The sequence below is a fragment of the Oryx dammah genome, unplaced genomic scaffold (assembly GCF_014754425.2).
Source record: "Oryx dammah isolate SB20612 unplaced genomic scaffold, SCBI_Odam_1.1 HiC_scaffold_1, whole genome shotgun sequence".
Classification (NCBI taxonomy): Eukaryota; Metazoa; Chordata; class Mammalia; order Artiodactyla; family Bovidae; genus Oryx; species Oryx dammah.
This window is the reverse complement of record NW_024070185.1, coordinates 38,198,285-38,223,241: the sequence shown is the minus strand read 5'-3', so window position 1 is coordinate 38,223,241 and position 24,957 is coordinate 38,198,285. Positions and strand designations below refer to the sequence as shown.

Here is a 24,957-nt window from a genome sequence, read left to right as displayed (position 1 = left end):
AACTTTTCTTCCAAGGAGTAAGCGTCTTTTAATTTCATGGCTGCAGTCACCATCTGCAGTGATTTTGGAGCCCCCCAAAAAAAGTCTGACACTTTTTCTACTGTTTCCCCATCTATTTCCCATGAAGTAATGGGACCGGATGCCATCATCTTCGTTTTCTGAATGTTGAGCTTTAAGCCAACTTTTTCACTCTCCATTTTCACTTTCATCAAGAGGCTTTTTAGCTCCTCTTCACTTTCTGCCATAAGGGTGGTGTCCTCTGAATATCTGAGGTTATTGATATTTCTCCTGGCAATCTTGATTCCAGCTTGTGTTTCTTCCAGTCCAGCGTTCCTCATGATGTACTCTGCATAGAAGTTAAATAAGCAGGGTGACAATATACAGCCTTGAAGTACTTCTTTTCCTATTTGGAACCAGTTTGTTATTCTATGTCCAGTTCTAACTGTTGCTTCCTGACCTGCATATAGGTTTCTCAAGAGGCAGGTTAGGTGGTCTGGTATTCCCATCTCTTTCAGAATTTTCCACAGTTTATTGTGATCCACACAGTCAAAGGCTTTGGCATAGTCAGTAAAGCAGAAATAGATGTTTTTCTGGAACTCTCTTGCTTTTTCCATGATCCAGCGGATGTTGGAAATTTGATCTCTGGTTCCTCTGCCTTTTCTAAAACCAGCTTGAACATCAGGGAGTTCATGGTTCACTGAACCATGCTGAAGCCTGGCTTGGAGAATTTTGAGCATTACTTTACTAGCATGTGAGATGAGTGCAATTGTGCGGTAGTTTGAGCATTCTTTGGCATTGCCTTTCTTTGGAATTGGAATGAAAACTGACCTTTCCCAGTCCTGTGGCCACTGCTGAGTTTTCCCAATTGGCTGGCAGATTGAGTGCAGCACTTTCACAGCATCATCTTTCAGGATTTGAAACAGCTCAAGTGGAATTCCATCACCTCCACTAGCTTTGTTCATAGTGATGCTTTCTAAGGCCCACTTGACTTCACATTCCAGGATGTCTGGCTCTAGATGAGTGATCACATCATCATGATTATCTGGGTCGTGAAGATCTTTTTTGTACAGTTCTTCTGTGTATTCTTGCCACCTCTTAATATCTTCTGCTTCTGTAAGGTCCATCACTTCATGGCAAATAGAAGGGGAAAAGGTGGAAGCAGAGACAGATTTCCTCTCCTTGGAATCTAAAATCACTGCGGATGGTGACTGCAGCAATGAAATTATAAGAAAATTGCTTCTTGGCTGGAAAGCTATGACAAACATATACAATGTGTTAAAAAGCAAAGACATCACTTCACCAACAAGGGTCCGTATAGGCAAGGCTACAGTCTTTCCAGTAGTCAAGTACAGCTATGAGAACTGGATAATAAAGAAGGCAGAGCACCGAAAAATAGATGCTTTCGAACTGTGGTGCTGGAGATAACTCTTGAGAGTTCCTTGGAAAGCAAGATCAAACCAGTCACTCTTACAGGAAATCAACCCTGAATACTCTTTGGAAGGACTGATGCTAAAGCTGAAGCTCCAATACTTTGGCCACCTGATACAAACAGCCAACTCATTGGAAAAGTCCCTGATACTGGGAAAGATTGAAGGCAGAAAGAGAAGATGGCAACAGAGGATGAGATGGGTTAGATGCCATCACTGATTCACTGGACATGAACTTAGGCAAATTCTGGGAGATAATGAGGGACAGGAAGACTGGTGTGCTGTAGTCCATGGGGTCCCAAAGAGTCACACACAACTTGGCAACTGGACAACAACATAGATTAGAAAAATTAATATTGGTAAATATCCATGCTACACTAGGTAATCTATAGATTCAATGCAATCCCTATCAAAATGCCAATGGCATTTCTCACAGAAATAGAACAATCCTAAAATTTGTATGAAACCATAAAAAACCCCAAATAGCCAAAGCAACTTTAAGCAAGAAGAGTAAAGCTGGAGACATCACACTTCTTGATTGCAAATTGTATGACAAAGCTCTTGTCATGAAAACAGTATGATACTGGCATAAAAACAGAAACACAGATCAATGAAACAGAACAGAGAATTCAGAAGTAACTCCATACATGTATGGTCAATTAATTTACAACAAGGAGCCAAGAATATACGGTGGGTAAGGAACAGTTGGTATTGGGAAAACTGGACTGCCACACACAAAATAATGGAAATGAACAACTATATTATACTATACACAAAATTAACTCAAAATGGGTTAAAGATTGAATACATAAAACTGAAATCATACAATTCCAAGAAGAAAACATAGGTAGTGAGCTCCTTGACATTGGTCTTAGTGATGATGTTTTGGATTTCACAAAAGCGAAAAATAAACAAGCAGGGCTACATCAAACTAAAAAGCCTCAGCACAGCAAAGAAAATCATCAACAAAATGAAAAGGCAGTGTACTGAATGAGAGAAAATATTTGTAAACCATATATATGATAAAGGGTTAATATCTAAAATATAAAGAATTCATACAAATTAAGAGCAAAATAAAAAATTCCAAACAATGTGATTAAAAAATGGGCACAGGACTTGAATAGACAATTGTCTAATGATGGTAAACAGATGCCCAAGATGTATTTAAATGGTGCTCAACATCACTAATCATCAGGTATATGCAGACCAAAATCACAGTAACATATCACTTCATACCTGTCAGCATGGCTGTTATCGAAAAGATAAGAAATAAGTGTTTGTAAGGATGTGGAGAAATGGGAATCCTGTGCACTGCTGGTGGGAAAGTAAACTGGTGCTTCCACTAGGGAAAACAGTATAGAAGTTTCTCAAAAAATTAGAAACTATATGACTCTACTTCTGGGCGTTTATCGAGCTCAAAAAGACATCTCACCCCCATATGCACTGGAGCCTTATCTACAATAGCCAAGACATGGAAAGAACCTGTGTCCACCAACAGACGCATGGATAAGGAAAATGTGTGTGTGTATGTGTGAACCCACACACACCCCCATTATCATATAGTTGCAGATTTTTTTCTTCCACACACACACTGGAATATCCTTCAGCCTATCCTAAATGAAGTAAGTCAGAAAGAGAAAGATAAACACCATTTGATCTCACATGGAATCCTGACCAGTCCCCTGAGAAAAGGACTTCAGAGACAGAGAACAGACTGTGGTTGCCAAATATGGGGGGAGGGGAATGGGGGAAATGGGTGAAGGTGGCCAAAACGCACAAACTTCCAGTCATAAAATAAGTAAGTTGCGGGGACATAATGTGTGTACAGCATGGGGACTCAATTTAATAATACTGTATTGCATACTTGGAAGTTGCTAAGAGACTTGTGGACACAGCAGGGGAAGTAGAGAGTAGACCAAAGGGAGAGCAGCACTGACATATATACACTGCCATACGTAGAACAGCTGGTGGGCGGCTGCTGTGTAACACGGGAGCTCAGCTCAGTGCTCTGCCATGACCGAGAGGGGCGGGATGGGGTGTGGGAAGTAGGCTCAACATGGGTATATGTATACTTACAGTTGATTCATGTTGTTGTATAGCAGAAATTAACAAACACTGTCAAGCAATTATCTTCTGATTAATTTTTTTTTTAATTTTAACAAAGTTGCTAAGAAAACAGATCTTAAACCTTCTCAACATAAGGAAAAAAATCTGCATCTGTATGGTAATGGATGTTAACTAGACTTATTGATGATCATTTTGCAACACATACAAATACTGGGTCACTATGCTGTACACCTGAAAGTTGAAAAATCTTATATTCCTGAAATAAGCTCAACCTGGCTGGAAACATTATCTTCTTTGTATGTACACATATACATATAAATACACATATTGATACATGCCTGGATTCAGTTTGCTAATTGTTTTTTTAGGATTTTTTCATCTCAGCATGGCATTTGTTTACCAACACTATCTAACAAAGCTGAGACTACACACATCTATGACTCAGTATATTCACTAAGAAATGTGCATACACAAACATGTTTACTAAAGACACTCATTAGGAATGTTCATAAGACCATTCATAAGAGCCAAAGCCTAGAAACAATCTAACATCACCAGTAGAATGGATATCCTTGGCAATGGAATATTATTTGGCAATGAAAAAGAATGAACTAAATGTAACACAGATGAATCTTACAGACATAACACTGAGGAGAAAAAAAAGCCACACACAAAAGAAACACTATGTATGAGTCAACTTAAAGTTCAAACACAAGCAAGATTAAGTCTACCAAAACACAAGTTAAAATAGAGTGATTCTGGGGAAGGAATGACTGAGAAGGGACCACTGCAGAGGCTTCTGGAAGCAACCAAAATACTCTCAATCTTGATCTGGGTTCTAGTTACATTACTTACTCAGTCTATAAAAATCCATTAAGCTGAGCATTCAGAGCTGTGTACTTTTCTTAGCTTATAATAAAAGATGAGATAAGGGCTTTCCTAATGGTCCAGTGGTTAAGAATCCACCTTCCAATTCAGGGGACTCAGGTTCAATCCCTGGTCAGGGAACTAAGATCCCACATGCCACGGACCATCTAAGCCTGCGCACAGTAACAGAAGATCCCATCTGCCACAACTAAGACCCAACACAGCCAATCAACCAATCAGTGATGAAATAGACACCTAAAGATAAAAGTTTAAGTTCATTTTATGCACTGTACCACAAAAATTTTTGAGAAAACCATAAGATCCATCAACAGGAAAAGGTTTTGAGTAGCTGCTACCTGGCCTTTGACCCTTTTCAGATGCCATGGCTGTACAGCAGTGCTCCAGCCCTACCCCAAGCTCTCACTGATTGTCCATGGAGGCCTACAGTACAGGTCACAGACAGGTCCAGTGATGGTGTAAAAGGGAAAACTAGAGAGACTGGGATGGGGAAGGCAGATGAGCTCCAGGCTAAGATAGTCTCTGTGATATAAAAAAGGCAAAATGAGCTCTTACACAAGAAATTACAGACTTGAGGTTTTTACCAAGTGGTTATTCATCCTAAAAGGTACACACCAATACTAGCCCAATTTTACAGATAAGGAACTGAAGTATGGCGTGGTTGTATGACTTGTCCAAGGTTGCAATGCTACAGCGCTGAGATCTGAACTTGGATCAGCAGACTATAGAGCCTGTGCTCTTTATCGCCACCTACCCTGCCTCCCACAGAAAGCTCTTAATTATCTCACAGAGAAATATTTTCACCTTATAGTCTTTCTCCTACCATCATCTAAATCCCATGATGCTCCCAGTTTCTTGTGCATTAATTTCTTCTTAAAGAATGAGCCCCATCTTTCTTAAAGCAAAAGTTATGCATGTGTGTGATACTGAGGGAAGGCAGATCTCAATGTCAACAAACTCACCATTAATATAAACAGTCTCTTATGCATGAACCTGAAAGGTGTTTTCAATTTTTCATTCTTATAAAAAAAAGAAAAAAGACTATGCAGGACTTAGATCTATGCATCTATGTACAACTATTTCTACAGAATAAATTCCTACAAGGGGACCTGTACATTTTTTAAAGTGATATATATATAGCCAAACTGCCCCAAAACTGCACCAATCTATACTTCTAGCAATAGTGTATAAAAATGCCTGTTCCTCTCTATTCATCAGAATTGGGCATTATAATTCTACTTACCTTTTGCAAAACTAATTATTAAAAAGTTCTTATTGTTGTTTGAATTTACATTTCTTCTAAAATAAAACTTAGTTTAACAGTTTCTCAAAAAGTTAGAACATAAACTTGTCATATAACCCTGTAATTCCATTCTTAGGAATCCACTCAAAAGAAATAAAAATACATGTCCACACAGAGAACTACACACAAATGCTCACAGCAGCATTATTCATAATGGCATAAAAGTGGAAACAGTCCAAATGTCCATCAACTGATGAATGGATCAATGAAATGCAGGATATTCCTACATGGAATATAATCTAGCCATTAAAAAAAATGAAGCACTCAGGAATGCCCTTGTGGTCCAGAGGTCAGGACTCCACGTTTTCATTGCCAAATGTGCAGGTTCAATCCCTGGTTGGTGAACTAAGATCCCTGCAAGGCATGTGGTGTGGCCAAAAAATAACAGGAGTAATAATTTTTAAAAGAGGATGAAGTACTGATACACACTGCAACATGCATGAACATCAAAGAATACTGTAAGAAGTGAAAGAAGCCAGACCTCTCATGAGTATGGGGTTTCTTTTTGGGGTTATCACCCCAAAGGGTGGGAGATGAAAAGATTCTGAAATTGACTGTAGTGATGACTGTAAAACTCTGTGAATATACCTAAAAACTACTGGGGACTTCCCTGGTGGTCCAGTGGTGAAGACTTCACCTTCCAGTGTAGAGGGTGCAGGTTTGATCCCTGCTCAGGGTGCTAAGATCCCACATACCTCACAGACAAAAAAATCAAACAGAAAACAGAAGCCATATTGTAACAAATTCAATAAAGACTTGTTCAAGTCAAATTCAAGATTACATATAGTATATATTTTATATATTTATATAGAGATGAATAGAAAAAAAATCCCAGAAGGATAGAGACTAAACTATAGCAATAGTTTGCTCTGGGTTGTAAGATTACAGGGTCATAGATATTTTTCACAAGAGGGGAAAAAAAGATTTCATTGACCTCGTTGTTTATGAGTTTTCTTCTACTCAAGGTTGGTAGCATATAATTTTTTTACAAGGAACATGTATTACTGGTTTAATCACTTTAAAATTTTAAACAATGAATTTTATAACACCTTCAAAACTATTAAATTAAGCCTTGATTCAATGATATATATCATCAGTCTGATAAATTATGCCATTCTTTCATGCATTCTGGCCCTTTAAAAAAAAAACTTAGTAGTAGTGATTATTCTAGTCACTAAAACCTCCCCAAATGAATGTCTCTCTGAAGTGACAACAGGACACTACAGAGTACAAACTGTTTTAACTGAAACATTCCCAGGCAGGACAAACACTACTGTTTAGGATAAAAGCGCCTGCTGCAGAAGCTGACGACGGAGTGGTCTGGCAGTGTTCCCCAGGACTCCGGACCCAGGAGGCCTCCTCCTGCCTCTTCAGACATGGAAGCAACACTAACTAGCTTTCTGAAAGCAATGCCCATGAGAAAGCTAGTGTTTTGTAGCAAGAACATTGGGAAGTGAGGGATAGAAAGGCATTAGACCATCAGAAAATGCCCAGAAAGCTTTGGGGTATAGCATTTAGCCACAAGAATAAACCATCAAAATCTAGAGGGAAAACAGCATACAAAGACTCAAAGATCAGGGAAAAACATTCTTTACAAATCTTTTGTAGAATGCCCCTTCACAAAGAAAATTAATTTTGAAATATGGGAATTTTATTCTAGAGTAAGTAAAACACTTAAGCTGTATATATATTGCTCCTCTGTCCATTGGATTTTCAGGCAAGAATATTGGACTGGGTACCATTTCCTACTCCAGGGAATCTTCCTGACCCAGGGATTGAACCCACGACTCCTGTGTCTCCTGCACTGTAGGTAGATTCTTTACCCGCTAAGCCATATATACTGCTAACTAGTAACAAGTCTGTTTTTGTTTTATTATTAATCATGTGCTGTGCTTAGTCACTCAGTTGTATCCAACTCTTCCCGACCCCATGGGCTATATCTCACTAGGCTCCTCTGTCCATGAGGATTCTCCAGGCAAGAATACTGGAGTGGGTTGCCATGCCCTTCTCCAGGGGATCTTCCCAATCCAGGAAACGAACCCAGGTCTCTCACACTGCTGGTGAATTCTTTACCCTATGAATCACCAGGGAAGCCCAAGAATACTGGAGTGGGTAAGTGAGTGAGTGAAGTCACTCAGTCATGTCTGACTCTTTGTGACCCCATGGACTGTAGCCCGCCAGGCCTCTCCCTCCATGGGATTTCCCAGGGAAGAATACTGGAGTAGGTAGCCTATCCCTTCTCCAGGAGAACTTCCTGACCCAGGAATCAAACCAGGGTTTCCTGCATAGCAAGCGGATTGTTTACCAGCTGAGCTATCAGGGAAGCCCATATGAAATGCAAAAATGTAAACAGTACAGAAAACTATAAAGAGTATTAGTAAAGCTGCAATGGCAATTCTGGTTTTAAGTTTATGAAACAACGGAGAATTCAAATTGGCTTTTCACAGTCTGCCCCATCCTCCCCTCTAGTCACTCACACCATAGCTCCATCAGCAATGCTCACCATCCAGTGGTGACTGTTATTAACATAATAATGCCAATATATCTAAAATGTAAACTGTAGGATTCTTGAGCTTAATGGTCTGCATTTAGTAAAAAGAGCATGGACTATAAATTAAACCAGTAAAGTGAGTACTCAATAAATGTAAAGAAATAAATGAAATGACTTGTGTCTTGCCCTCGCTAACCCTAGGTTAATGTGTTTCTTTTTTTAAAAATTTTGAACACAATTTTTAAAGGTTACTGCATCTGAGTTACTGCAGAGTACAGGCAATACTCCCCATGTTGTACAATGCATCCCTGAGCCTGTCCTACACTCAACAGTTTGCACCTCTTCCTCCCTCACCTCTGTAGAGCCCCTCCCCCACCACTGGTAACTGCTAGTTTTGTTCTGTAAGTCTGCTCCTTTTTTGTTATAGTCACTAGTTTGTTGTATTTTTTACATTTCACATATAAGTGATATCATACAGTATCTGTCTTTGTCTTATTTCACTTTGCACAACATCTTCCAAGTCCATCCACATTGCTGAAAATGACAAAATTTCATTCTTTTGTATGGCCAAATAGTATTTCACTGTACATACACACACACACACACTTTTACATTCATCTGTTGATGACACAGGTTGCTTCCATATCTTGGCAATTTTAAATAATGCTGCTAGAAACACTGCACTGCATGTATGTTTGAATTAATGGGGTTTTGGGGGGGTTTTTTTGGATATATACCCAGGAGTTAGGTAAATGTGTTTTAATTTCTCTGGATTATATGTATGAAAGATATATTAATATATATACACAGAATATGTATGCATGCATTAATACATATGCACAGAAAAAATTCAGGGAAAGGCACAGACTAAACCTTAAAACTGGTTCTTCTCCGGGTTACAGAAGTTCAGGGGCAGGGTCCTGTGATAGCAAATTAAAAAGAATGTGTGTGGCACTTCCCTGGTGCCATAGTAGATAAGAATCCACCTGCCAATACAGGGACACGGGTTTGATCCTTGGTGTGGGAAGATTTCACATGCCGTGGAGCAACTAAGCCCATGAGCCTCAACCACAGAGCCTGCATGCTGCGACTACTGAAGCCCATTCGCCTAGGGCCTGTGCTCTGCAATGAGAAGCCAAAACAGTGAGAAGCCCGTGCACAGCAATGAAGAGTAGCCCCTGCTCGCCTGCATGCATCAATGAAGGCCCACCACAGCCAAAAATAAACAAATAAAGCATGGATGTGAAGGTAGTTATATTTCCAGGAGAGAAAATATAAAAAGACACACTCCTGCTCATGTGTGGTCCAGATATTTTCAGAGAAAAGAAAGACACAGTGTCCTCTCTGCTTACAGAATGTTCTCCTGCTGCTTTTTGATCTGGTGGTTATTATATCAAGTGTTTCTCCTATCCTGACCAATATCCAAGAATTAGAGGGAAATGGATAATAGTAAGTCATCCATTTATCCCCACAGACATTATATACCAGCTTTTTCTCACTATTCAGATGAAGAGTAAGCAGAAAGCTATGAGTTGAAAAGAAGGGAGAACCTTGCTTCTGACCACGTAACTTTGAGACCCTCAAAGGTTTGACTGAAGTTAAAATATACATTTGAGTGGAAAAAATCTAAAATAAGTTGGAGAATATTAAAATGTGTATTGTTTAGGATATGAAGACATACTTAGCATATCTTTATAACTTAAACAATACCATGTCTGTGAAAGGTGCTAAAAATATTTAAAAAGGTCCTGTATCACCTTATTCACTTCCCCTAGCCCACCTCATGCCTAAATATTAAGTTTCTAATAACAAATGCAACATCTCTGGCTAAAATGCATTACACACATTTCTAAGAGAACAAAAAAATAACAGCATGAAACTACCAATAGCAGATTTCAGTATCTCCTAACTAAACAAATCTGAGCTCTGAACTCTAATATGATTTACCAGATTTTTATGACATTAAATATTATTTCGTTAAAAACTTTAAAAAGACAAGCGAAAGCTATCTCATGCTTTAAAAAGAATGTTCATTTCATTAGATTATTTACATTCAGAAATTTTCCACTTTTATAAAAACAAAAATTGCATTACAATATACAATGCATAGCCTCACATACCTGTTTGGAATACAAGTTCTTTCCCTCCTACACCTGCTGCCTCCAAGTTAATAAATGCACGGACCAAGCTGGCCCAGGGGTGCTGGGTAATAAAACCATGACTGGCCTGAATGAGAAGAAAACAAATACTGGGTAAACAAGCTAATATTATTGAAGTCTTTATTTTGCTTTTTTAAAAGATGGAGTGTCTATGCTGATGAGGCAAAGAAAAAGGGAAAAAACAGAACAATCATTTTTTTCAAAGGCAGGATCTAAAGACATCCTCTGTTTCTCTCCCTCTGACTAACGGCCGTGTGCAGTTTGCTCAGTGGAAAGAAGGCAGCCTCATTCCCATGAGTGAAGCCAAACAGCATCTTTAGTTAAGTGTGAGCCTGTGCAAAAGAAAACACAAAACAAAAGAAGGCACTATTCCTATGGTTGGGCACTCATGACATGTGCCTGCCTCAAAGCATCACTGAAACTAGAAAACCTGAGCCAAACAATTATGCCATCAGAGAGCCGTTTAATGAATTAAACACTGGCAAGGTGATCTGTCCTGAGTTTTCAAAATTAACCATGCATACATAAGTGGCTATCGATTTTTTTTAAAGTACTCCATCAAAACCCATGTGTTAGCTATTACTATTCTCATTGTCACTATTACTCAAGCCTAGTCTTTAAAACAGTGAAAGCTCACTTGCAAGACGTTTTCCTCAGCACCATTAAAGAGAAATATGACCGCATGAGATAAGGCTTCTGAAGATGTCGACAAGACACGAAGGACTTCCAGCATCACTGAACAGCTAACTGCATCATCGCTGGCACCTTTAAATCAGAAAAAGATTTGCTTCTCAGATTTTAAAACCTTTATAGCACAAACCATCATGGCAAGAACAGGAGTTTTCCTACCAAGGCAGCATCACAACAGCTGTAGTAGCACAGCTCCGCCATCATCAGGTAATAACTGCACCCACCAGCAGTGACCTCCAGGAGGACAGGGATCTTTGGTTTGCTCGCTGACTTACTCTCAGTAACTCCAACTGTGCCTGGTCCCACAGCAGTTGCTCAGTTAGTATTTGTTAACTAATCAACTAGAGGGGACCTAAAGCAATACTGAAAACTGGCATTCTCATCACCAAATGCAACTTAATTTATCCTTATTCACATCCTCTGTAGTATCTTCACTTCTGGTTTCCTATGTCATCTCCAACTGCCACCCACTCCCTTCCTGCTAGTTTTTCTGCCAAAATCATAAAAGCTGCAGATCACTCCACATTTAGAGGGGTCAGTTTGGATAGTGTAGCATTATTTTAAAAGTTTCTCCAAGGGGATCATGTGATGGAAAAATATAAAGAAGACACCTGATGGAAACAGGAAAGGGGGTTAATGACCAAAATATTAATAATATCCCTGGTCTAAGAATTGATAAAACAGAGGACCTTATCAAATCACTTAACCTCGATTCAGAAACTTTAGATATTAATTAAAGGTGACTATAAAGGTGACTTTTGTACTTAGACACTTTTAAAAGTACTGTAAGAGGTAATTAAAGGAACTAACTGGATATTAGCTGGTATTGTTAGCACGCTCAGTCATGTCTGACTCTGTGCGACTCCATGGACTGTAAGCCCGCCAGGCTTCTCTATCCATGGGATTTTCCAGGCAAGAATATGGGAGTTGGTTGCCATTACCCACTCGAATTTGCTGGTATTAAGGAATTACTACCAAGTTTTTCAGTGAGGTATTCATGGTATTATGAGCATGTCAAAAAAAGAGTTCTTATCTTTCAATGAACCAGCCCAAAATATCTACAGATGAACTGATATACCTGATATCTGCTTCAAAACAGTCAGGAGGAGGGGGTGGGGGAAGTACAGAAAAAACAAGATTGAACTGTTGAGAGAGGTACACTCAGGTTCATTAAACTATTCTTTTTGTATACACTTGAAATTTTCCATAATGAAAAGTTTAAAGAATAATCAAAGTAAATAGGCACAGCATTTCTGGGTTTACATGCTGGGAGGCAGGGTACTACAGAGATCAGTGTAGGTTTTGGAGTAAGAAAGACTTGGATATAAATTCTAGCTCTGCCCCTTTTCTCCTTCCTGGACTGGAGGGCGAATTAATGATACCTACTCACAGATGTGCTATGAGGATGACAAAGTAATGTAGAGTGTCTAGTATGCGTGTGGTAGGCATTCAGTGTCAGTTTTCCCTTCTTTTCTCTACACATTTATGGACTGCTTTGCAACCAGCTAAAGTGTTTGTTTTGGTGCTATTAAATTCAAGACCTCATTCCTGCTTGAGAAGAAACTACCTGTTAGGTATACTTGTCTTGAAAGAAAATGAAAGTCAAGTCGCTCAGTCGTGTCTGACTCTTTGCGACCCCATGGACTGTAATCTACCAGGCTTCTCAGTCCATGGGATTTTCCAGGCAAGAGTACTGGAGTGGGTTGCCATTTCCTTCTCCACGGGATCTTCCTGACCCAGGGATCAAACCCGGGTCTCCCACATTGTAGGCAGACGCTTTACCCTCTGAACCACCAGGGAAGCCCAAAGTACTTGTCTTAGTAGTGATTATTGGACTGTAATTTAATCAAAGTGAAGCAAAGTAATAATTACCTCATTACTATTGAGCAGGAAGTACATGTACCTATCAATAAAAAGTGCCATCTTTCAAGAAACAAATGAAATAAATGGTCTTTAACTTTGAGACTGTGAGTTACTTTAAAATAAAAAGCAGTAAAATTTTTCTTTATTCAAAAGAAGACAAATGCAAGTTGAAAGATACATATCTCTAGGATTAAAAGTTAAACTGTACTTTTATCATCTATTTTAATAGCTCTGGTGTCTGAGAACAAACCTAGAGAAGGGTCAGACATCTTTAAGAAAGAGAAGGAAAGTTAGAGGACAGTATCAAAAGGGCTGTATGCTTAACCAACATCCCTTTCCATTTAGAATTATCATTGAAACTGAAGCCACCTCCAGAATAACAGCCTGGAACCGTGCAAACCCAAGAAGGTATTTAAGGCCTTTCTGTGGGTAACATTACTCCTAACTGATATCAATTCCTAAGTTTCAGATCTCTTGCTCAGAAGCACTCTTAAAAAATACTCATGCTTCAATTTGTTCATCCACTAAAAAAATTTAGGTGATAGTCTATTTTATAAATGTCTTTAAAACTATCTTTAACAATTTATTAATGACAGAAATTTCCCTGAGATTGTTGGCATGGGTATCCTTATAAAATTTTAGTTAAAAATGGGTTCCAGTAACCAAATAATCCCATCCTTATGCCTGGACTCCATATATGATTTCTAACATTTAGCACTGTTTCTGACACTTGTATACACATCTTTCTTAAATAATGCTCTTAAATAACCATGGTGTTAATTTGTTCCTTCCTAGATTTTAAGCATCAAAACAGTAGGCAAAGGGTGATGCTTATTACTGCTTTGAATTGGACATAAAAGACCACTAATTTCCCCAACACAAAAAGGTATTTCTGACTTTGTAAAAAAACATGAGTGCATGCTGATTTTTGAAAAAGCATGTTACATTCTAAATGCAATTGGCAAGATTTCCAACTAAAGATATCCTAGTATAAAAAATTTTATCAAGCACATAAATTTTATTTTAGATTATGTATAACTCTGCATGTCTACATTGAACTTAATATTAAATAAATACTAATAACCAAAAAGGATTTTTCATGCCAGTTGCTAGTCTACTGTTTCACTCAAATTTAATCTTCACTTAATCCTCTAAGCAATGCCATTAAGAAAGTACTATTATATCTCTATTTTTCTAATCAGAAACTGAGGAAAGAAGAGGTTAAGTAGTTTGCCAAAGGGAACATTAACTACATCCTAATACTCTCCTTTCTTTCAAATACAGCTAAAAGAACCGACTACCCAGGAAACCCAGGTCCAGGCCCTGTCTCAGATCAGTGGTGGTCAGCTAAATGTATTCCTGTCAAATGAGGGGACTGAACCAGATGCCATCTCACTGTAAAATGCTATTTTCTATTCTTCCCTATGTACATTCCCTAGCTACTGAAAACCTTTCTCTGAGGAATCCTGCTTTAAAAAACTGAAGTTGAATTTAGGAGATATTCATTCAACAAATATTTATTGTTTCAGGCCCTGTAATAAACATCAAGTACTCTATTTTGGTAAACTATTTTCAGGCAAGATTTATGGATTAAAAATTAATGTGCGCTAACAGTATGGCATCCCCAATGGATCAAAATTCTCACTTAACAGGTCGAAAGAAACTGCTAGGAGAATGAGTCTCCAATTACACGTCCCACGAAGGCCAAGACGGTTTCTTTATTCCATATTCCCAGAGCCTAGCACAACACCTAACTGAGTAAACACTTGAAGGGGCAGAACCTAACTCCAGAACTTAAGAACACACACTGGTAACAATGATAAGGCTATTTCAGTCTGGTAGAAACACTCGATGCCCTGTAGCTGGGCTGCTGGCACTAATGTTTGAAAATTAAGTAAATAAAGCACTTGAGAGAATACTAAAAGGTAGAATCATAAACAAAATTATACTGTTCTAATTATCCTGTCTTCCACCACAATGAAAAAAAAGGGTTTGTCTCAAAAAATGGTGTCCCACAATTGCTCAAGCAGTTTGGAGTTAACAAACTTTGGGGGCTATTAGGACCTCAAAATGACCAAAAACAGGCACATACCTGGTGAGTTCGCCACTGAGTCAAAATGACAGTTAGCCAGGACAGCATGCTGGGCTCCAGCTCTGGGTTCCAGCTTTACCACAACATTGGTAATGTTGTCATAGTAGCTTGTAAACCCTCCCAAGAAGTCAATGCTAAAGGAGCCTGTGGGCCGTTGTACATCTACTGAAATTTTGTGAAGGCTGTTGCTTTGAGCTTCAATCAGTTTAATCTGTTCCAAAAGGTAATGTACTGTCAGAATTTCATTTTCTGGACTTCCTGTAATCCTGGGGCCAATGGATGTTATATGTTCAAGATAATCCCTGGAAGCAACGAAAAGAAGCATGATGACAGGGCGTGCTGGCTTAAAACTAACACTTTGAGCAACCTTCCCTCCACACTCTCCCTCCCCAAAAGACAAGTTCTTTGACATAAAACAAGTTCTTCTCATACAAAAAAGGCTGCCTTTAGTATTTCAGGTAACATGTGAAAATCACTTGCCAAGTTCCATCATTTTTTTTGCCTTCCATGAATTCATCCCTTCAGTTTTCTCCACCCACACCACTCCCAACTTCTCCCAACACCCACATAGAATTAATACAAGTACCAGGGAGTTTATTCAAAATGCGTAACTGCTGATAGCTAGATGGGACAGCAAACAATTATTTTGTCATACTCTGGACGGTTACTGACTCTGGGTTACTGATTCTAAGCAGCAGAAACCAATGAGCAAAGACAATTTAGTCAAGAGGTTAAATAAGCAAAGAAAAACTTTTGATTTTGAAGAATGGACTCAGCCCTCCCAGTGTGCACATAGAGCCTAGTAACTTCAATTCAGGCTAAACCAACTCTACCCCTAAAACAAACAAAATTTTTTTTTGTCTTTTCACTGCATTCCAAATCGGGAAAAAAGGGGGCGGAGGTGTGTTTCAGGAAGCCTTTAAAAAAAAAAAAGAAAAACAGATTCCAGTGCTTTGTACTTAAAAAGTTTTTTGAAACACAGTAGCTGTTGAAAACTCTGCAAGCATATGATTTTATGAGCTTTGGTTTTTACACTTAGGTTTTTACAAAACCTGTGACTTAATTCACATTTTCTGGCATACTTAGAAGAAACCAATGAGCAAAGTTTTCATTAAAACAAACAAAAAAACCTGACACACCAAGGACAAGCTCCAGGAATCTCAGAACTTCTGAAACTGTAAAATTGTGAATGTGCCGTGTTCCAGAGAAAGCCTCCATAGTGCTCAGATTTGAGACCTGTACCCTCAAAAACTTACATCACTGCATTATTCCCTTCCGAACCCTCCCAGAAAACCTAACTGGGTTCACAAATTTCACAGCTTTGCGTTTGTACAGCAGGAGGGCGAGTAAAAAGTGTAAGTTGCTCTGAGAGATGGGGACGAGTAACAACCAGAAAGTGGGTGGAAAAGCCGACCTAATTGCCTTGACCACCAGCAACACGAGCTTAAACAAGGGACAGTGCGAGCCCCGCGTCCCTTAAATTGTACCTCTACAAGGGGGACACGCGAGGCCACCGTCACTCCACCCCACGTGCAGCCGGACAGGGCCGGCGAGCCCGGGCGGTCCCGCGGGGCGGGTACACTCAGGTGAGGTGCCCCGGGCCGAAAAGGAAAGCACCGGCCTGGTGGCAGGGGCAGTACCTGGCTTGATGCGCGTCGAACTCTCCCTGCTGGCCAACAGCGGCCCCGCGGAGCACGAGTTGCCGCAGCGAGAGCTGCACAAGCGCCCGCAGCGCGAGCAGGTAGAGCGCTAGCCCCAGCGCGGCGCGCGCCTCAGACAGTCCAGTCCCCGCGCCCCGGCTCGCGCCACCACCGCCCCCCACCCCGCTCCGCTTCCGCGTCCTTGCGCCGCCGCCGCACGCGTCCGCCAGGGGCTCCTGCGCCAGGGCCTCCCTCTCTGGTTGCTGCGTGGCCGCCGGGCCGTCCCGGCGCTCCCCTCCGATGCGGTGCCGCCTCACGGCCCCCGACTCCGAAGCCCACTCCATGGCCACGAGAATCAGCAGCCAGTTCAACCGCCCCGGCCGGCGACAGCTCCAGGAGCCGCCGCGGCGGCCGCAGCGCCTCCTAGTGAGCGGACGGAAACTGCAGAGGGCCAAACTTCTTCTGATTGGCCGGTCCCGCGGCGCCGCGCCTCAGGTTCTTTGGGCAGATAGTCTGCGGCACAGCGGCAGCGCCCACAGCCGACTGGGTGTGATGGGTGTGCCTTCTTATGCAGGGTTTCCCTTCCTGGTATTGGGATGCAGATTAATAAATGGAAAGATAGCCATAAACTTGGAAACGTGAAAAAAGAGACTGCTTTTAAAAGACTGCACGAGGGTCATCATTTATGCATCATGAAGGCAATGGCCCAGCTTGCGCAGGGAGCATTAGAACAGTATGCTCCTAGTAGGGACGGGGGAGCCTGGTGGACTGCCGTCTATGGGGTCGCACAGGGTAGGACACGACTGCAGCGGCTTAGAAGCAGCAGCAGCAGCTCTTCAGACTAGAAATAGGACTACACAGAGGAGCCCTAGCCTCGTGCTTCCACGTACTGTGATCTAGTCACAGATCGTCATAACCATGTGAGGTAGCCACTGTCTCCATTTAACAGACTAAGAAAAATAATAGCTATTGTTTCTTGAATACCTGCCATGAGCCAAGCACTGTGTTAAGTGCTTTAATACACTATCTCATTTGGTTCTCACAAGAATCCTGAAAAGAAAGTATTTGTTATTCCCACTTAATAGCTGAAGAACTTACAGGTAACAGATGAAGGACTTAAATCTAATCTAGCGGGCTCCCAAAACATCCTCGGAGAAGGCAATGGCACCCCACTCCAGTACTCTTGCCTGGAAAATCCCATGGGCAGAGGAGCCTGGTAGGCTGCAGTCCATGGGGTCGCTAAGAGTCAGACACGACTCAGCGACTTCACTTTCACTTTTCACTGTCATGCATTGGAGAAGGAAATGGCAACCCACTCCAGTGTTCTTGCCTGGAGAATCCCAGGGAGAGGGGAGCCTGGTGGGCTGCCGTCTATGGGGCTGCACAGAGTCAGACACTACTGAAGTGACTTAGCAGCAGTAGCAAAACAGCCTATTGCTTATGGCACTCTCGAAAGGAAGGTTTACAAAAGGTATTCCTCCCTCCATGTTGCCCTGTGGGGGGATGAGCCCTGGTTTTAGAGTAGATCCTAGTGAGCATCTAGTCTTCTTCCTGCATGCTGCTGCAAGGAGCCTGTCTGCTTCAAAGCTCTGCATCTCCAACATGGAGTTGCTGCGGTACCCTATCTGTTAACCTAGAGACCGACTGGGAAGGTGCACTACCCGACTGGTCTGCTCCTGCCTACTGCTTAGGCCCACTTGATACCAGGGCACTCCTTATTCCCAATTCTCCGGCCACACTGGCCTTTCAAAGTCCTTCCTGCTCACCGTCTTTCCTTCCACAAGAGGATCTTCTCACAGGCTGAGTTGTCTAGAATGTTCTTCCCTCCTCTCATTGCCTAGTTTTAACTCATCTTTATCCTTCAACTCTTACGTTAAGTGGAACTTCCTCAAGCAAGAACCTCCTAATCTAATGAATCCAGTTTCCCCTAATTGTAAGATCTCACGGCTCAGATCATGAACTCCTTATTGCCAAATTCAGACTTAAATTGAAGAAAATGGGGAAAACCACTAGACCATTCTTGTATGACCTAAATAAAATCCCCTATGATTATACAGTGGAAGTGAGAAACAGCTTTAAGGGACTAGACCTGATAGAGTGCATGATAACTATGGACAGAGGTTCATGACATTGTACAGGAGACAGGGATCAAGACCATCCCCAAGAAAAAGAAATGCAAAAGGCAAAATGGCTCTCTGAGGAGGCCTTACAAATAGCTGTGAAAAGAAGAGAAACAAGGAGCAAAAGAGAAAAGGAAAGATATAAGCATCTGAAAGCAGAGGTCCAAAGAATAGCAAGGAGAGATAAGAAAGCCTTCTTCAGCGATCAATGCAAAGAAATAGAGGAAAACAATAGAATGGGAAAGACTAGAGATCTCTTCAAGAAAATTAGAGATACCAAGGGAACATTTCATTCAAGTCAGTTCAATTCAGTCTCTCAGCCGTGTCCAACTCTTTGTGACCCCATGAATTGCAGCACGCCAGGCATCCCTGTCCATCACCAACTCCCAGAGTTCACTCAGACTCACGTCCATCGAGTCAGTGATCTGGCCATCCAGCCATCTCATCCTCTGTTGTCCCCTTCTCCTCCGGCCCCCAATCCCTCCCAGCATCAGAGTCTTTCCCAGTGAGTCAACTATTCGCATGAGGTGGCCAAAGTACTGGAGTTTCAGATTCAGCATCATTCCCTCCAAAGAAATCCCAGGGCTGATCTCCTTCAGAATGGACTAGTTGGATCTCCTTGAAGTCCAAGAGACTCTCAAGAGTCTTCTCCAACACCACAGTTCAAAAGCATCAATTCTTTGGCACTCAGCTTTCTTCACAGTCCAACTCTCATATCCATATATGACCACAGGAAAAACCATAGCCTTGACTAGATGGACCTTTGTTGGTAAAGTAATGTCTCTGCTTTTGAATATGCTATCTAGGTTGGTCATAACTTTTCTTCCAAGGAGTAAGCGTCTTTTAATTTCATGGCTGCAATCACCATCTGCAGTGATTTTGGAGCCCCCAAAATAAAGTCTGACACTGTTTCCACTGTCTCCCCATCTATTTCCCATGAAGTGACGGGACCAGATGCCATGATCTTTGTTTTCTGAATGTTGAGCTTTAGCCAACTATGGGCTCAATAAAGGACAGAAATGGTCTGGACCTAACAGAAGCAGAAGATATTAAGAAGAGGTGGCAAGAATACACAGAAGAACTGTACAAAAAAGATCTTCATGACCCAGATAATCACAATGGTGTGATCACTCACCTAGAGCCAGACATCCTGGAATGTGAAGTCAAGTGGGCCTTAGAAAGCATCACTACAAACAAAGCTAGTGGAGGTGATGGAATTCCACTTGAGCTGTTTCAAATCCTGAAAGATGATGCTGTGAAAGTGCTGCACTCAATATGCCAACAAATTTGGAAAACTCAGCAGTAGCACAGGACTGGAAAAGGTCAGTTTTCTTTCCAATCCCAAAGAAAGGCAATGCCAAAGAATGCTCAAACTACTGCAAAATTGCACTCATCTCACATGCTGGTAAAGTAATGCTCAAAATTCTCCAAGCCAGGCTTTAGCAATACGTGAACCATGAACTTTCAGATGTTCAAGCTGGTTTTAGAAAAGGCAGAGGAACCAGAGATCAAATTGCCAACATCTGCTGGATCATCGAAAATACAAGAGAGTTCCAGAAAAACATCAACTTCTGTTTTATTAACTATTCCAAAGCCTTTGACTGTGTGGATCACAATAAACTGGAAAATTCCGAAAGAGATGGGAATACCAGACCACCTGACCTGCCCCTTGAGAAACCTATATGCAGGTCAGGAAGCGACAGTTAGAACTGGACATGGAACAACAGACTGATTCCAAATAGGAAAAGAAGCACGTCAAGGCTGTATATTGTCACCCTGCTTATTTAATTTCTATCCAGAGTACATCATGAGAAATGCTGGGCTGCAGGAAGCACAAGCTGGAATCAAGATTGCCAGGAGAAATATCAATAACCTCAGATATGCAGATGACACCACCCTTATGGCAGAAAGTGAAGAAGAAATAAAGAGCCTCTTGATGAAAGTGAAGAGGACAGTGAAAAAGTTGGCTTAAAGCTCAACATTCAGAAAACAAAGATGATGGCATCCAGTCCCATCACTTCATGGGAAATAGATGGGGAAACAGTGGAAACAGTGTCAGACTTTATTTTTTGGGGCTCCAAAATCACTGCAGATGGTGACTGCAGCCATGAAATTAAAAGACGCTTACTCCTTGGAAGGAAAGTTATGACCAACCTAGATAGCATATTAAAAAGCAGAGACATTACTTTGTCAACAAAGGCCTGTCTAGTCAAAGCTATGGTTTTTCCAGTGGTCATGTATGGATGTGAGAGTTGGACTATAATGAAAGCTGAGCGCAGAAGAATTGATGCTTTTGAACTGTGGTGTTGGAGAAGACTCTTGAGAGTCCTTTGGACTGCAACAAGATCCAATCAGTCCATCCTAAAGGAGATCAGTCCTGGTTGTTTATTGGAAGGACTGATGTCGAAGCTGAAACTCCAGTACTTTAACCACCTGATGTGAAGAACTGACTCATTTGAAAAGACCCTGATGCTGGTAAAGATTGAGGGCAGGAGGAGACGGGAATAACAGAGGATGAGATGGTTGAATGGCATCACTGACTCAATGGACATGAGTTTGGGTCATGACTCCGGGAGTTGGTGATGGACAGGGAAGCCTGGTGTGCTGCGGTTCATGGGGTCACAAAGAGTCAGACACAACTGAGCAACAGAACTGAACTGAATAGCTTCCTGTATGCATGTAATTATTTAGTATCTTCCTCATTAGACTGTAAGCTCCATGAAGGCAGGAATCATATACGGCTTTGCTCACCATCTTATTTCCTTCTCTTAACACAAAACATGGTATGTACTATGTTGTCAATAAATATTTCTTGATTGTGTGAATTAATGAAATCATAACAGTTTTATGGCAGAAGCATAATTTTAGATCAATAACATCCTTTTTAGTCTTTAAGGCCCATGAGACCAAAAATAACGTCTATCTTATTTCTTTGTTACTGTGTCCCCAGTGCTTAGTCGTGTGCCCAGCCCATGGTCATTGCTCAATACATATTTACTGAATGAGGAAATGAATATATATTGTTCTTTGTAAGAACCAGCTCTCTTGCTGTTTTGTCTCCTTCTAAAAAGTCAGCACTTCCATTATCTTTAGAAGGTAAAACCTCAGAAGTGCCTCTATCCAACACAGAATGACAAGATGTGAAGGTCTCTAGTTCCTAGGGGTAGGGCTCAAATATCTCATGGTCTTTTAAACTTTACACTGTGACTTGCTGAGCTGGGTGTATGTCAGAAAACCTAGGGATATGTTCTACCTCTCAGGAGCTGTGTTACAACTTAAGTCATTTGAGCCTTCTTTTTCTGAACACATAATGTTTGCTAAGCATTTCTGACAATATTCCATGGGAGGCAATGTGCCATAGTAGAAAAAAGGCCTTGTTGTCAGTCAAATAGGACTGATCAGTGGGGCTGACTCAATTCATCTGGCCTGAAAGGCATGTTATTTTTTTAATGTGTCCCTTTATGACCAAGTAAGTTAAACCAACTTGATGGGCATAGAGTCCCAAGTCCCTGTTTTGCCATCTCTCCATTATTTCCTATTAACCTGGCCAAGGCAAGTGAAAGGGCATGCCAGTTGTCAGGTTTCAGGTGGATTGCCAGTCTCTGTCTTCCACAGAGGTCATCTCACAGCCTGTGTGCCTTCTTCCTTGGAAGAGGGGCTAGTGGGGGCATATGGTGGAAGTTCTCTAGGACTGACTTTAACATCAAGGGAGGTGCCAAGCCAAGAGGTGAAAAGAGAATCCAAACCATTTGCAAAAGACAGAGCAGATGCCAGAGGCTAACAGAGGATCAAAGACTGAGAAATCAAGAACAGCGATTCCAAAGGCAAAAGAGATCTTCGATAAATACTGTGGACAGGTCCTGTTGCTATAGCAACAGGATTAGATGTACTCACTTGAGGTGGTGTGAGGATGGGTCAACTATGTTTAAACGTGCAGGAATAGGGCTTATGCCCAGGTTCAGGAGACACCATTAGTTTGTTTTCTGGTTTGTTTATTTGGGGGTCAGAGGGCAGGTTTAGGTCCCATCAGGCTTAAGTGAGGGTCTCAGGGTGCTAATGGACAATTGGTCTTCCCAATTATGCCACTCTGCAAGTGAACATATTTGCGAGCTGGTGACAATGGTCAGCTACAGGAAGAACCTGCATTAAGCCAGGCAGCCTGGGAGCTAACAGTGCCGGTAGAAAAGAGCTTTCTCAAGGGCACAGAAGCCAGATCTGCAAATCCCCCTTTTGTTCAGAGTTTTTCTACCCCCATGAGCTGAGCTGTCCCTGGAGGCTAGGAAGAGGGTGACAGTACACTACTCTTACCTCCCCTTCAAACTCCAGGCTGGTCCCTCCTGTTCCTTAGTGTCCTGTCACTGGTGGCCACACAGGAGGTAGAAAACCAGTCCAGTTGCATTATAGCTGAAGCCACCATGTCCAATTACCCTTTTCCATGGCCAATTGGAAAGGAGATGCTCTAATTTTGAAAGAACCTATATCTGACTAAAAAGGCCTTTTGAATGGGTAAAAGACCTAAGGAGACATTTCTCCAAAGAAGAAATACAGATGGCCAATAGACATATGAAAAGATGCTCCACATCACTAATTATGAGAGAAATACAAATCAAGACTACAGTAAGGTATCACCTCACACCAATCAGAATGGCCATTTTAAAAAGTCTACAAATAATAAATGGTGGTGAGAAGGAGAAAAGGGAACCCTCCTACACTACTGATGGGAATCTAAGTTGGTGCAGCCATTGTGGAAAACAGTATGGAGGCTCCTCAGAAAACTAAAAATAGAATTATCATATGATCCAGCAATCCCACTCCTGGGCATATATCCAGACAAAGAAAGTGAAAGTGAAGTCGCTCAGTCGTGTCCGACTCTTTGTGACCCCATGGACTAGAGTCCACCATGCTCCTCCATCCATGGGATTCTCCAGGCAAGAATACTGGAGTGGGTTGCATTTCCTTCTCCAGGGAATCTTCCCTACCCAGGGATCGAACCCAGGTCTCCTGCATTGCAGGCAGATGCTTTAACCTCTGAGCCACTAGGGAAGCCCCCAAAACTATGACTCAAAAAGAGATATGCACTGCTATGTTCATAACAGCGCAATTCACAATAGCCAAGCCATGGAAACAACCTGAACATTCATCAGCAAGAGGAATGGATGAAGAAGCTGTGGTATATGCATATGATGGAATACTACTCGGGCATAAAAAAGAACAAAATAATGCCATTTACAACAACATGGATGCAACTAGAGACTGTCATACTAAATGAATAAGTCAGAAAGAAAAAGACAAATACCGTATGATATCACTTATATATGGAATCTAAAATGTGATACAAGTGAACCTATCTATGAGACAGAAGGAGAAGGCAATGGCAGCCCACTCCAGTGTTCTTGCCTAGAAAATCCCATGGACAGAGGAGCCGGGTGGGCTGCCGTCCATGGGGTCACTAACAGTTGCACACGACTGAGCGACTTCATTTTCACTTTTCACTTTCAGGCATTGGAGAAGGAAATGGCAACCCACTCCAGTGTTCTTGCCTGGAGAATCCCAGGGACAGGGGAGCCTGGTGGGCTGCTGTCTCTGTGGTCACACAGAGTCGGACACGACTGAAGCGACTTAGCAGCAGCAGCAGCATGAGACAGAAACAGAATAAGGGACATAGAGAATAGACTGGTGCCTGCCAATGGGGAGGGAAATAGGAGAGTGTAAGAGTGGGAGCTGGGGATTAGCACATGCAAGCTGATATGTATGGAGAATGGATAAACAAGAAGGTCCTACTGTATAGCACAGGGAACTATTAGTATATTTGATATTCTGTGATAAGCCATAATGGAAGATAATATGAAACACTGTGTATTATGTAAAACTGAGTCACTTGGCTGTTCAGCAGAAATTAACAACATTGTAATTCAACTATGCTTCAGTAAAAAATAATTTTTTAAAAAAGACCTGAAAACCAACAGGGTAAGAAAATTGGCTCTTTTGGAGGAAAATACGAAATTGGAAACTTGTGCCACATTACACTCCCCCAAAATCAAGTAGAAATCAGAATATGAACAACTTTTTAACTGACAGAAAATAAGGTAAACATAATTTTAAAATTATAATTAAGATTTAAAATGGCCAATGACTCTAATCAAAAAAGATTTAGAGGAAATCATAAAGTAAAAAAAAAAATCACATGTTGAGCAAATAAAATTTAAAATTTCTGTGTATC

The 24,957-nt window shown here is 41.2% G+C and overlaps 1 protein-coding gene and 1 non-coding gene across 2 annotated transcripts in view; both read right to left on the bottom strand.

Annotated features, from left to right (window-relative positions):
- The window catches only part of LOC120864749 (endoplasmic reticulum metallopeptidase 1-like), a 55,717-nt gene extending 38,717 nt beyond the window's left edge, over positions 1-17,000 (bottom strand). Inside the window, exons 1-4 of the mRNA XM_040241870.1 lie at positions 16,618-17,000; positions 14,978-15,279; positions 10,970-11,097; positions 10,294-10,399 (exon numbers count right to left, since the gene is read on the bottom strand). Coding sequence (XP_040097804.1) covers positions 10,294-10,399; positions 10,970-11,097; positions 14,978-15,279; positions 16,618-16,961 — 880 coding nt within the window. The 5' untranslated portion in view covers positions 16,962-17,000. The remainder of the gene's footprint in view (positions 1-10,293; positions 10,400-10,969; positions 11,098-14,977; positions 15,280-16,617) is intronic.
- A 6,708-nt stretch (positions 17,001-23,708) lies between these two features.
- On the bottom strand, positions 23,709-23,780 carry TRNAC-GCA. The gene has a single exon. It is a non-coding gene; the product is annotated as a tRNA-Cys (tRNA).
- Between the last annotated feature and the right edge of the window lie 1,177 nt (positions 23,781-24,957).